This window comes from Natrix helvetica (assembly GCF_964273705.1).
Source record: "Natrix helvetica genome assembly, chromosome: 1".
Lineage (NCBI taxonomy): Eukaryota > Metazoa > Chordata > Lepidosauria > Squamata > Natricidae > Natrix > Natrix helvetica.
Genome location: NC_138548.1, coordinates 14,307,244 through 14,321,159, shown reverse-complemented (window position 1 = coordinate 14,321,159; position 13,916 = coordinate 14,307,244). Strand labels below are relative to the sequence as shown.

The 13,916-nt window shown below is 47.6% G+C and overlaps 1 protein-coding gene across 1 annotated transcript in view; it reads right to left on the bottom strand.

The window, feature by feature from the left end:
* NCAN (neurocan) overlaps window positions 1-13,916 on the bottom strand; it is a gene marked incomplete at both ends in the record, with an annotated part of 110,716 nt that overhangs the window by 47,530 nt on the left and 49,270 nt on the right. The window contains 2 exons of the mRNA XM_081938741.1: window positions 2,490-3,461; window positions 13,193-13,486. Coding sequence (XP_081794867.1) covers window positions 2,490-3,461; window positions 13,193-13,486 — 1,266 coding nt within the window. The remainder of the gene's footprint in view (window positions 1-2,489; window positions 3,462-13,192; window positions 13,487-13,916) is intronic.

Here is a 13,916-nt window from a genome sequence, read left to right as displayed (position 1 = left end):
ATTGACTTTGTCGGTCAGAAGGTCGTGAAAGGGAATCATATGACTCTGGGACCCTGCGACCGTCATAAATGTGAGTCAGTTAAATGTCAAGCATCCAAATGTAAATCAGGTGACCACAGGGATGCTGCAACGGTCATAAGTGTGAAAAGTGGTCATAGGTCACATTTTTCAGTGCCGTTGTAACTCTGAACGGTCACTAAATGGACTGCTGTAAGTTGAGGACTACTTGTACTTATCCGATATACTGTGCCCCTTTTGTGGCTACAGCCAGTATTATAGGTAGACCTTGACTTATAGCCCAATCATTTGGTGACCATTTGAAGTTACAATGGCACTGAAAACAAAGGATTTATGACCAGTCCTCACACTCAAATGCTCTTACAGGATAACCATAGTCACTTGATTGTGATTCGGGCACGCAGCTCACACTTACAATCCTTGCAGAATCATGGGGCCACCATGACCACACCATTGGTGGGATTAATTTTTTTAAACGACTGGTTCTGTGGGCGCGATGTGGCTTGGTGGGCGTGGCTTGGTGGGCATGGCAGGGGAAGGGTACTGTAAAATCACCATTCCAGTGGTGAAATCTAATTTTTTTACTACTGGTTCTGTGGGCGTGGCTTGGTGGGAGTGGCTTGGTGGGGTCTTGGGTCTATGTGGTCATGTAACTGGGGGATCAAAAGACAGAAACTCATTTTAACAATGTCCTGCTGGAGCAGGGTTGGACTAGATGACCTCCAGGTTCCTTCCAGCTCTGGATTAACCTCTGAAGCTGCGTTTAGTACCAGGTTTGTATTCCTTCCTTCCTCTCCTTTTTCCCTCCCTCCCTCCCTTTTTCTTTTTCTTTCTTTCTCCCCTTTCTTTCTCTCTCTGTTTCTGTTCTGTCTGTCTCTCTCCCTTTCCTTTCCTTTCCTTTCCTTTCCTTTCCTTTCCTTTCCTTCCTTCCTTCCTTCCTTCCTTCCTTCCTTCCTTCCTTCCTTCCTTCCTTCCTTCCTTTCTTTCTTTCTTTCTTTCTCAACACCCCCAGCCCCTCGTTTTTGGCCTAGCAGGCCTCAGGGAAGCCTGCTGGGAGCAAAAACAGAGCCCTTAACACCCCCCCCCCCCCGTTTTTTGGCTGTGTGACATGCAATTGGAGGAACTTTTTTATAAACTTTTTTTTAGTATTTTTTACTATTGGTTCGGGAGAACCGGCCTGAACTGGTAGCATTTCACCCCTGCCCTATTCCCTCCCCATCCTACTAACCTGCTTTCCAGCTCTGTTCTCCTGTGCAGGGCAACAGAAGAAGAGCCAGCCGATCAGCTGGGACTCGGGAGGCAGAGAATAGAGGCGGGTGGGGCCAGCCAGAGGTGGTATTTGCCGGTTCTCCGAACTACTCAAATTTTCTGCTACCGGTTCGCTAGTACCGGTCAGAACTGGCTGAATACCACCTCTAGACCACACTGATTGTTTCTGTGCCAGAGACAAATTCCTTGTATGCCTAATCACACTCGGTCAAATAAAGTATTCAGTTCAGTTCACCATTTGTCACCTCCTCAACGGGCTTCCGACAGGCAAAGTCACTGGGGAAGCTAGCCAGGAAGGTCGCAAGTCGTGATCATGCAATGACCATGGCAAAAAAGTTCATAAAATGAGGTTCAGTTACATGATGCCTCGCTTAACAACCACACCGCTTAATGATGAATATTCCGGTCCCAATTGTGAGTATAAGTAGAGGACTTCCTGTCGCATACCAAGTCTAGTTACTGTAATATTGTCCTGCCATAACCCTGATTTGCTTTCCCTTCACAGTACTGTGGGATATGAACAGCAATATCAATAGCACTTAGACCTATATATCACTTTACAGTGCTTTATAGCTCTCTCTAAGGTAGGGGTGTCAAAACTCAAGATCTGGCCCCTGGGGTGCTTAGATCTGGCCCGCGGGGCCACGCTGAAAGCAGGGAAGGAGCAGCCTGTGGTACCTCTGCTAGCAAAAACGGAGCTCGGGAGGGCCGTGCACCCCTCCCAAGCTCCGTTTTCTCTGTTAGAGTGCTGCAGGAGGCCGTCGCAGCCGAAAACGGAACGCAGGAATGCAGTGCACCCTGGCCACACCCACCCCAGTCACACCCACCTTGCCCCCCAAGGTCAGACACAACCCTGATGTGGCCCTCAATATAAATCAAGTTTGACACCTTTGCCCTAAATGGTTTACAGAGTCAGCATATTGTCCCCAACAATCTGGGTCCTCATTTTACCGTCCTCAGAAGGAGGGAAAGGCTGAGTCAACCTTGAGCCGGTGAGAATCGAACGCCTGGCAGTGGGCAGTGACCTAGCCTGCCATACTGCATTCTAACTACTGCTCCACCACGGCTCTGCAAATGGGATCTAAGCCCACCCACCCTGATTAGGAATGACACCCTCTTCTTAAGGTGCTTTTACAATTTACAGGCTCCCGACGCCCGACGGAAGGCCGTTGCAGCAGAAGCCAAATTCCAAATCAACTTACTGTTTTCGTCAACTTCGTTGGACAGCGAATAGTTTAGACCTGCCCCAAGAGGAGAGGCAGGGCTAGGGACCATACCAGCTGGAGTCTCAATGGCATTGTCTACCATTTCGTGCCCTGCCAAGGCCAAGACGGTCAATGAAGTGGGTAGCATGGTGTTGCCCTCTGGGTTCCCATCAACAACCAGCTCGTCTTTCCACTGTTCCTGGAAGTACCGCCCGTTCAGTCCCGTGTAAACGTTCTGATTCGAACCAGGGATGCCAGCCGTAGCTGGTGTTGCCCCAGTGGCAGTGGGGTGATCTTTTGGAGAAGTGGGGGAAGGAATTAGGAAAGGAATTGTCGGATGCTCCTTTAGGATTTGAACTTGAGATGGTTGCGGAGAAGCAGTAGTATCCTGTGGGAATAAACCCTCCGTATTTCCCTGCACCCAAGTTGGAGTGACCAGATGAGGAACCGCTTCTGGTGAGATGCCATTTAAGGCGTCTCCATCCAACATCGAAACCACGCTCAGTGACTCTTCGGTGACGTTCATCTTATTGGCATCATCAGTTACAGCGAAGAGTTTGCCATCGTGAAGGACATCTACAGAGGGTTCTTCTGTGGGAGCCCCTCTAACTTCTCCATTGAGAAAAGAGACACTGGGTACCACAGACCTCTCTTCCACGCTTTCTCTTCCAACTGGGAAAGCCGTTACCATCTGGAGCTGCTCATCTTCTTCCAGTAGCGGCACTGCCACTTTGTGTAAGGTGCCGTAAAGATCCTTGGCTGATTCTTTGGAATCGGCTGACATGATCGCTTCCTCGTTTTCCCTGGGGAATAGCTCATTCTGGCTCAGAAAGGACAGGTCAGGATCGTGCTCCACCAAGATATTCTCCATTCCTGACTCGTGGCTTCCCTCCGAATATTGGTCCATGGGCTGATGGACAAATCCGTCTACAAAGGATGCCCTCTCTGGTATCTTGGCCAACTGATGCCCTGCAAAGGGATAAAAAAAGAGAGAGAGAATTGTAGATTTAGGAAAAAACTCAACCCCTGGGGAAAATCCTTATCTGAACAGGTGCTTTCCAAATTGACACTCCAGAAAGAGTACAGAGAAGAGCAACAAAGATGATTAGGGGACTGGAGGTAAAAGATACAAGGGATAGTTGCAGGAATTTGTTGTGGCCCGCCAGCGGCCAGCAGAGCTGGCAGCAGATTCAGACAGTGAGGAGGTTAGGGAGGAACATGGGCCAGTCCTGGAGTCTGGGGAAGGCTCTGATAAGGGCTCGGTGTCAGAAGCAGAGAAGGAGACAGGGCCGTCTGACAGTTATCAGCTGCCTTCTGAGTCGGAGGCAGGCAAACAGCTGGAGCCTGTTCCCAGTGTCCGCATGCACAGAGTTGCCGGACGAAGGGAACAGCTAAAGAACAGGGGTCGACCTGGGAGTAAGGCCACAGGTGGATTATGAATGGCCCCCTCCCAGAGGAAATAAAAGAGGAGCGACAGGAGAGTGGAGTTTGCAGGAGACGACAATTAAGTCATTCCTGCATTCTTGCGAAATATTGGGGGGTCTGAAAGATATTGGCCTGATCACTCTCCAAGCCGGATAAAGGTTGTTAATTGTGAACTATCTTGAAAGACTAAGGGAGAGGAAAGACTTTGCTGGAGAGGAATTCACTGCAAATTAAATAAAAGGGGTTTATCCAGATGAGGACTTGGGTTCGTGCTGCTGGGGAAGCCTAGGTCAGAACAGAATTGGACATGTCTAGTTTAATGAAAAGAAGGTCCCGGGGTGACATGATGACAGTCTTCCAATATCTCAGGGGTTGCCACAAAGAAGAAGAGAGTCAAACTGTTCTCCAAAGCACATGAGGGCAGGACAAGAAGCAATGGGTGGAAACTAATCAAGGAGAGAAGCAACTGAGAACTGAGGAGAAATTTTCTCAGTAAGAACAATTAACCAGTGGAACAATTTGCCTCCAGAAGCTGTGGGTGCTCCACCACCAGAGGTTTTCAAGAAAACATCGGACAACCATTTGTCTGAAATAGTTTAGGGTTTCCTGCTTGAGCAGGGGGGTTGGACTAGAAGACCTCCAAGGTCCCTTCCAACTCTTTTGTTCCGTTACTCTGTTAAATGTGCCGGACTTCAACTCCCAGAACCCTTAGCCATGGCTGTCCTGACTGAGGTATTCTGGGGTTTGAAGGCCAGCACACCTGAGGTAGAGAATTGGCAAGGGCTGTTCTAGGAAAATTAAAAGAGAGAAAAGATAGATTAAAAAACAAATCAGCCAGCGAGGCATGCAAAGATAGGATAGAAAGCATTTATATTCAAAATAGGAAAGGGGGAGAAGGGAGGGGAGAAACATTCACTCGTGCAGCTCAGACAGATGCGTCCAAGCAATGCCTCCGGCATACTAATAGGCATTCCCTAAAGCCCAGAGTGTGGGTGTGCATGTGTGAGCATTAAGAGTGAGTGCAGAGAAGGCTGGCGTGGAAATATAATTAACTTAGAAGCGATCTTCATCATTATTCCAGTCTATCTTGGACAAGCTGTCCCAGGAATCTTGCTCCCTTATGTGTCGAAAGCAGAACTCTGAACCTGGATCAGGACAGGTGCAACGGCGGGTTTCACATTTCATTACCACTGGTTCGCAGGCACCCCTTCCACACATGCACCCGGCCTTCTACAGATGCACTTGACTTCTGTGCGCCCCTTCCATGCATGCGCCTGGCCTTCCACGGATGCACTTTGCTTGCATGCACCCCTTCCACGCATGCGTCCGGACTTCCACGCGTGCGCTTTGCTTGCGCATGCCCCTTCTGTGCATGCGCCCAGCTTAAAAAAAAGTGCCTAGATAGGACAACATAGAGCCGGGGCAGGTGGGCAGGTCCACCCGCGATTTCCGCTACCGGTTCAGGCAAACCGGTCCGAAGTGGCTGAATACCACCTCTGGACAGGTGGTCCTCGACTTATGATGGTTGCTTAGTGACCGCTTGAACTTATGACAGACCTCCCCAGCAGGGGTGGTTTCCTGCCGACATTACTACCGGTTCGACGTCCAAAAATGTTTGCTCCGTGTGTATTTGCACTTTAAAAGGTCTGCGCATGCGCACATTAAAAAAGGGGGACAATTACATTTTTTCAATGAAGGTTGTTCTGCGCATGTGCAGAACAGAAAATCAAGATGGAACCAGTTCGATCACATGTCCGGACCAGTTACTACCTACTCGGCCGAACCGGTCCAAACCGGTAGGAACCCACCTCTGTTCCCCAGGGCTTCTTACAACCCACATTCAACGTTCCCATGGCTGTCTCCCTCTGGTCACGTGGCCACATTTCGAGCACTTGGCAACCAGCCCCCATTTAGTAACCCTTCGTAATTACAACAGCACAAAAACAGTGAATGATAGACCACTGTTCACAATTTAGAGTACTGCAGCATCCCCATGGCCATGTGATCAAAATTCAGACACTTGGCAACTGACTCATGTTTATGACCGTCGTGGATCAAGTGACCCACCTGTTACAACTTTTTGTTCAAGCAAAGTCAATGGGGAAACCAGTTGTTCACTTAACAACCGTGTTACTAATACCATGTTTCCCCCAAAATAAGACAAGGTCTTATTTTCTTTTGACCCCTGAAATAAGTGCTTGGCCTTATTTTCGGGGAGGTCTTATTATTTTTGAGGTGCAGGAGGCTGTGAGCGTGGTCACCTCATGGCTGCAGCAGTGTTGCAATATGTTCAGGGGAGGGCTTATTTTCGGGGAAGGGCTTATTTTAGCGCATGCACTCAAAAGCCCGATTGGGCTGATTATCCGGGGAGGTCTTATTTTCAGGGAAACAGGGTATAACAACTGCAGCGATTCACTTAACAACTGTGGCAAGAAAGGTCCTAAAGTGGGGCAAAACTCTCTTGACCACTGAAATGTTGCCTAGCGACAGAAATTTTAGGCTCCGTTGTGGTTGTAAGTGAGGAACTTTCAGTATAGCTCTTAAAGAGGTAGTCCTCAACCTTACGACCACAACTGAACCCAAAATGTATGTTGTTAAGCGGGCTTTGCCTCATTTTACGACATTTCCTGCCCAGGTTGTTAAGGGAATCACTGCAGTTGATAAGTTAGCAGCCTGATGGTTAAGTGAATTGGGTTTCCCCATTGACTTGACTTGTCAGGAGGTCACAAAAGCGGGATCACATGACCCCGGGATGCTGCCACCATCATAAGTATGAACCCATTGGCAAGCATCTGAATTTTGATCATGTGACCATGGAGAATGCTTCAAAGGTCGTAACTGTGAAAAATGGTTGCAAGCCACTTTTTTTCAGTGCCGTTGTAACGTCTTGCAGTCATTAAATGAACTGTTGTTAAGTCGAGGACTCCCTGTATTCCCTTCCCACCATTATCTTACCATCCTTTTGAACTGAGAGAGATGGGGAGGGGAATGGTGTTTCCCTGAAAATAAGACAGGGTCTTATTTTCTTTTGAACCCCCCCCCCCGAAATAAGTGCTTGGCCTTATTTTCAGGGAGGTCTTAATATTTTTGGGGTGCAGGAGGCGGTGAGCGTGGTCACCTCATGGCTGTCATATTTTGGGGGAGGGCTTATTTTAGCGCATGCGCTCAAAAGTCCGATTGGGCTTATTATCCAGGGAGGTCTTATTTTCAGGGGAACAGGGTAAGTATAGTCCAACAGGGGAACTCTGCAATGCCTGGGCTTGAATGACATATTAAGCTGGTCTATTAAACAACCACCTCTGGACCAATATGCTAAGCTTGAGGACTTTCAACCGAGCCTGCTGCTTTAGTTTATGCTTCAATGTATACATGAGCCGAGAAAATGAGAATGCAGTAACTAACTTGAACATATTCAGTGAGCACAGTTGGGGATAGAAAGCAGTCCAGAATGGATGACACACTTCAATGGGTCTTTATTGGGAGGATTAGCATATTGGGGTTCTGCAGGGGGTTGATTTATCTTCAAGCAGACCCTGGGATGCGGCAGTCATCATAAATATGTGCATGCCGTTGTTTTTTTCACCAAGCACCCAAAATTATCATGTGGCCTTAGGGATGCTGCGATGTTGTAAATGCAAGAACCAGTTATAAGTCACTTTTTTCAGTGCTACTGTAACTTAGAACGGTCACAAAATACAACGGTCGAGAACTGTCTGTATTATTTCTATGGCTGTGGGCTTTTTACAGAACCTAGAAAAAAGAGTTGGAAGGGACCCTGCTTAAGCAAGAAACCCAATGCCACTTAAGTGCAAATACACACGGAGCCAACATTTTCGGGCGCCGAACCAGTAGTAATACATAATACAATAGTAGAGTTGGAAGGGACCTTGGAGGTCTTCTAGTCCAACCCCCTGCCTAGGCAGAAAACCTTATACCATTTCAGACAAATAGATATCCAACATCTTCTTAAAGACTTCCAGTGTTGGAGCATTCACAACTTCTGGAGGCAAGTTGTTCCACTGATTAATTGTTTTAACTGTCGGGAAATTTCTCCTTAGTTCACGGTTGCTTCTCTCCTTGATTAGTTTCTACCCATTGCTTCTTGTCCTGCCCTCAGGTGCCTTGGAGAATAGCTTGACTCCCTCTTCTTTGTGGCAACCCCTGAGATATTGGAAGACTACTATCGTGTCTCCCCTAGTCCTTCTTTTCATTAAACTACACATACCCAGTTCCAGCAACCGTTCTTCATATGTTTTAGCCTCCAGTCCCCTAATCAATTTTGGGCTGTTTTCAGGGGCGGGCTGCTACAGGTTCGGCCGGGTTCGGGAGAACCCCTAGAGAACATTATTCAGAGAACCTCCAAATCCCACCCCTGGCTGGCCGGTCCCAGCCCCTCCCACTCTAACCCGCCCCTTGGGGAGGGGGAAAAACGGACCTCCCAGAAGTTCCAGAAGGCCGGAAACAGGCGCATTTCCAGGCTCCCGGAAGGCTTCCAGACCCTGGGGGAGGTTGTTTTTGCCCACCCAGAGGCTCAAGGAAAGCATCCGGAGCCTGGGGAAGGCAAAAACGGCCCCGCTGTGGTGCAGGAGGCTGAGTAGGCCACGCCCACCATGGCCACGCCCACCCAGCCACTAGGCAGAGAACCAATTGCTGAAATTTTTGAAGCCCACCCCTGGGTGTTTTGATTCCTTTTTTTATGGAGCTGCAACTGAAGGCCTATTCTCCTAAAAAAAAAACCTCCTAAAACAGAAAGGCTAAGGAGAGTAGGAGGGAAGGGAGGGGCACCCCATTTTCTCCGGGTGAAAAACCCAGATTCTGCTTCCCTCAGCCAACTCCCCTTCCCTCTCCGCCTCTCTGATTGAGAAGGCAGGATTGAAGGGGCAATTATTGCCAAAGCTCTGAGCTGCAAGCTGGTTCGGGGCCCAGGGACTCAATTCTTCCTTTTGTCAGCCAAAGCGGCTGGCCAGGCGGGCTGATTTATGAAGGGGCTGCTGGAAAGAGAACTGGAGACACGGCACGCCGCCTCTTTCAAGCCCTCTTCCCTTTAAATAAAGCGAAGTGCCTGCCCTTGTTTACCCACTGGTATCTCAGCCTGGGTTATAAATCCCGGCATGTCCCTTTTCCCCTCCCAGGTTGTTATCCCAAGAAATTGGAGATGCCATACAGCTGCAAATAAGCAATTCACAACTTCGGGAAAGTCTTCGGCTCCTCAGCAAGGCAACTGGGGAAACAGCAATAAAGACTCCAGCTAATTAAGGAAGATGGGTGAGCAGCAGGAAATCCCAAGCCGAAATAGTAGCAGTTGTGCTGACCCACAAAAGAAGAAACAACCGATGTAAGCCGATTTCATCCCTGGCTGTTTTGAAGACAGGAGGCCACGGGAGTTCGCAGCTGCAAGCCATAAGTGCCACGTGTGCACCAGTGGTGGGATTCATTTTTTTACTACTGGTTCTGTGGGCGTGGCTTGGTGGGCATGGCATGGCTTGATGGGCGTGGCAGGGGAAGGATACTGTAAAATCCCCATTCCCTCCCCCCTCCAGGGGAAGGATACTGTAAAATCCCCATTCCCTCCCCATTCCAGGGGAAGGATGCTGCAAAATCCCCATTCCCTCCCCATTCCAGGGGAAGGATACTGTAAAATCCCCATTCCCTCCCCCCTCCAGGGGAAGGATACTGTAAAATCCCCATTCCCTCCTCATACCAGGGGAAGGATGCTGCAAAATCCCCATTCCCTCCCCATTCCAGGGGAAGGATACTGTAAAATCCCCATTCCCTCCCCCCTCCAGGGGAAGGATACTGTAAAATCCCCATTCCCTCCCCATTCCAGGGGAAGGATACTGTAAAATCCCCATTCCCTCCTCATACCAGGGGAAGGATGCTGCAAAATCCCCATTCCCTCCCCACTCCGGAGGAAGGATACTGCAAAATCCGCATTCCGTTCCCACTTCAGGGGAAGGATACTGTAAAATTTCCATTCCCTCCTCATACCAGGGGAAGGATACTGCAAAATCCCCATTTCCTCCCTACTCCAGGGGAAGGATACTGTAAAATCCCCATTCCCTCCCCACTCTGGGGGAAGGATACTGCAAAATCCCCATTCCCTCCTCATACCAGGGGAAGGAAACTGCAAACTCCCCATTTCCTCCCTACTCCAGGGGAAGGATACTGCAAAATCCACATTCCCTCCCCACTTCAGGGGAAGGATACTGTAAAATCCCCATTCCCTCCCCACTCCGGGGGAAGGATACTGCAAAATCCGCATTCCCTCCCCATTCTGGGGGAAGGATACTGCAAAATCCCCATTCCTTCCTCATACCAGGGGAAGGATACTGCAAAATCCCCATTTCCTCCCTACTCCAGGGGAAGGATACTGTAAAATCCCCATTCCCTCCCCATTCCGGGGGAAGGATACTGCAAAATCCCCATTCCCTCCCCACTCCAGGGGAAGGATACTGTAAAATCCCCATTCCCTCCCCACTCCAGGGGAAGGATACTGTAAAATCCCCATTCCCTCCCCATTCCAGGGGAAGGATACTGCAAAATCCGCACTCCCTCCCCACTCCAGGCAAAGGATACTGCAAAATCCCCATTTCCTCCCTACTCCAGGGGAAGGATACTGCAAAATCCCCATTCCCTCCTCATTCCAGGGGAAGGATACTGCAAAATTTCCATTCCCTCCCCACTTCAGGGCAAGAATATTGTAAAATCCCCGTGCCCTCCCGATCACCTGGGACTCAGGAGGCAGAGAATAGATGGGGGCAGGGCAAGTCAGAGGTGGTATTTATCGGTTCTCTGAACTACTCAAAATTTCCGCTATCGGTTCTCCAGAACTGGTCAGAACCTGCTGAATACCACCTCTGGTGTGCAGTATGGCATCGTCATGGAGATACATCTAGTTCTCAACTTACCGTCACAACTGACTCCCAAAATTTCTGCTGCTAAGGGAAACATTGGTTAAGTGAGTTTTCCCCGCTTTACAACTTTTCTTGCCCCTGTTGTTAAGCGAATCGCTACAGTGGTTAAGTTGGTAGCACGGTTGTTAAGTGAATCTGGTTTCCCCATTGACCTGGCTTATCAAAAAAAGTCACAATGTGTGTCCAATCGCACTTGGCCAATAAAGAATTCTATACTATTCTATTTTACAAGGCTCACCCTGAATTGTTTCTAGACTTGAGAATCTGTTGCCTGTTTTCATTGCATTCTAATAAGTCAAATCCGTATCATTTTGGACACTTTTTGGACCAGATCTGATTCTTAAAAAAGGTTTTGAGCTTCGCCTTCTACTTTTCTCGTGTTATTATTTGATTAATTGGATTTACATCGCTCTTTCCCCCAGCAGGTCTACGCAGCTCTGTAGGATTCTGCCTTCCAATTATATATCCATAAAAAACAGAAAGCTTCAGAGGTAGGCTGGGCTGAGAAACACTGACTGGCATTAGATCATTCTTTTTCTATTTTGTGTGAGGTGTCTTTGCTTCTATTTGTGTCACAGCAACTTTGATGCTTTTGCCAAGCTGGAAAGCAGGGTATAAATTAAATCAATCCATCAATAACAGGGATGCTTTTGGGGAGAGGCTGACAGAGAATTGCTCACATTAACAATGCTCTTTTTCCCAGAGCCTTGAAAGCCCAGGCACCAATAGGCCAATTGTGCTTTTTTGCAATGCAGACACAGGGACCAAGAGAGAGGCCATTTAGGCTGGCTTTTGCTGAGAAAATAATTGCAACCATTACTCAGGCTGAAAACCAGCTTCTTACATGGAAAGTTCCTAGTTCACGTTTGTGAATAATAGGGGGTAGCTGAAAACAATTTCTTCCTTCAGACGGGAGAAATCTCTCAGCCTACGCTGACCTCACGGATTCTGATTGCATTCTCCCTTTATTCAGAGACATGTGGACTAGAATCTTTGCACTTAAATGGGGTCTGTGGCTCAGGAAAGAGAATCTCTGCCTGCAGATCTTCGGTAGTTTAAATGAAAAGACCCCCCCAGTTGAAAGAATTAGGTATAGAACGTAATGTTCAGCAAGTGAGCAGGATTGGCCAGTATTTGGATAGGAAAGGGCTGGGAAGCCCAGAATGCTTGGAAAAATTAGTAAAGCCTCTAGAGATAGATGATAGATAGATAGATAGATAGATAGATAGATAGATAGATAGATAGATAGATAGAGATAATAGGTAGGTGATAGATAGATAGATAGATAGATAGATAGATAGATAGATAGATAGATAGAGATAATAGGTAGGTGATAGATAGATAGATAGATAGATAGATAGACAGACAGACAGACAGACAGACAGACAGACAGACAGACAGACAGACACAATACAATAGTAGAGTTGGAAGGGACCTTGAGAGAGAGAGAGAGAGAGAGAGAGAGAGAGAGAGAGATGAGACAGATAGGTACGTACAGTGGTGGATTGTCAATTTTTTTGTTACCAGTTTGGGGGCACTCCTGGGGGAGCTTGTGCGCACGCGTGATACTTCTGCAGATGCGCAGAGGTGGCTGGGCAGGTGGGCGGAGCCTCCCGCCGCCACTACTACCGGTTCGCCCGAACCAGGCCGAACCGGGAGCAACCTATCTCTGGCTAGGTAGATGATAGATAGATAGATGATAGATAGATAGATAGATAGATGATAGATAGATAGATAGATAGATAGATAGATAGATAGATAGATAGATGATAGGTAGACAGACAGACAGACAGACAGACAGATGATAGACAGACAGACAGACAGATGAGAGAGATATATATGATGGAGATAGGTAGGTAGGTAGATGATAGATAGATAGATAGATAGATAGATAGATAGATAGATAGATAGATAGATAGATAGATAGATAGATAGATAGATAGATAAATAAATAGATAGATAGATATAATAGATGATAGACAGACAGACAGAGAGAGCGATATGATAGAGATAGGTAGGTAGGTAGATGATAGATAGATAGATAGATAGATAGATAGATAGATAGATAGATAGATAGATAGATAGATGATAGACAGACAGACAGATGAGAGAGAGCGATATGATAGAGATAGGTAGGTAGGTAGATGAGAGAGAGAGAGAGAGAGAGAGAGAGAGAGAGAGAGAACACATATCCTGGAAACATCTATAAAATCAGGGCAGCCCCTCTGTGCTTTTAAACTCTTTTTTAAAAAGGGATTGCATCCTGTCCAGGACATTTCAAGCAAGCAGAATCCAAATCAAGTAGAACAAACACAAACTGAGATGTAATTTTTTTTATAAAAAAAAAAACCACCTACAAACCTTTGTAGCAGTAAGCACCAAGTTTGGATGCCGGATCCGGGAAGCCAGTCCGGTTTGAGAATTGGTAGGTTGTCCTTACGCCAGGTTCATCTCCGCCACATTTCTTCCGTGGGGTTCGGATTGGATAGCGCACACTTCCGTCAGCCAGCCACCCTGGGTCACACTGGTCCAGCCCTTCCTTCCAGGCGAGGTATAACTGCCCCGTGGTTGCTAGCTGAGCCCCTTGACTTAGGCAATGCTTCTGGGCCATTTGAAATGTCAGCCGACCTGCGCTGGTTGCATAAAACACTTTTCCTGAAATCACAGGAAAATCATCATTAGGTTGGACTCACATAGGACATTACTACACCTACGGTTTTCCAGTAGTATACAGGCAATCCTTGACTTACAACCACACTAGAGTCCCAACTTTATGTTGTTAAGCAAGACAGTTGTTAGGAGTAGTGCGGTGGTCTAGAGGTGCAACTCTTGTCTCACAATCAGGAGGCTGTTAGTTTGATCCTAGGTAGAAGCAGATATTCCTACGGGCACAATGAGGATATATCTGCTGAACAAAACTCTGCATCGGCAACAGGAATGGTATCCGGCCAGTAAACACTCTGCTAGCTCCATTCAGTTGCCCAGACTCCACCCCGGAGGGATTATGGAGTCATTAAAAGATGATGATGATGATGAAGCAAGAAAGTTGTTAAGTGAGTTTTGACCCATTTTCTTGCCACAGTTA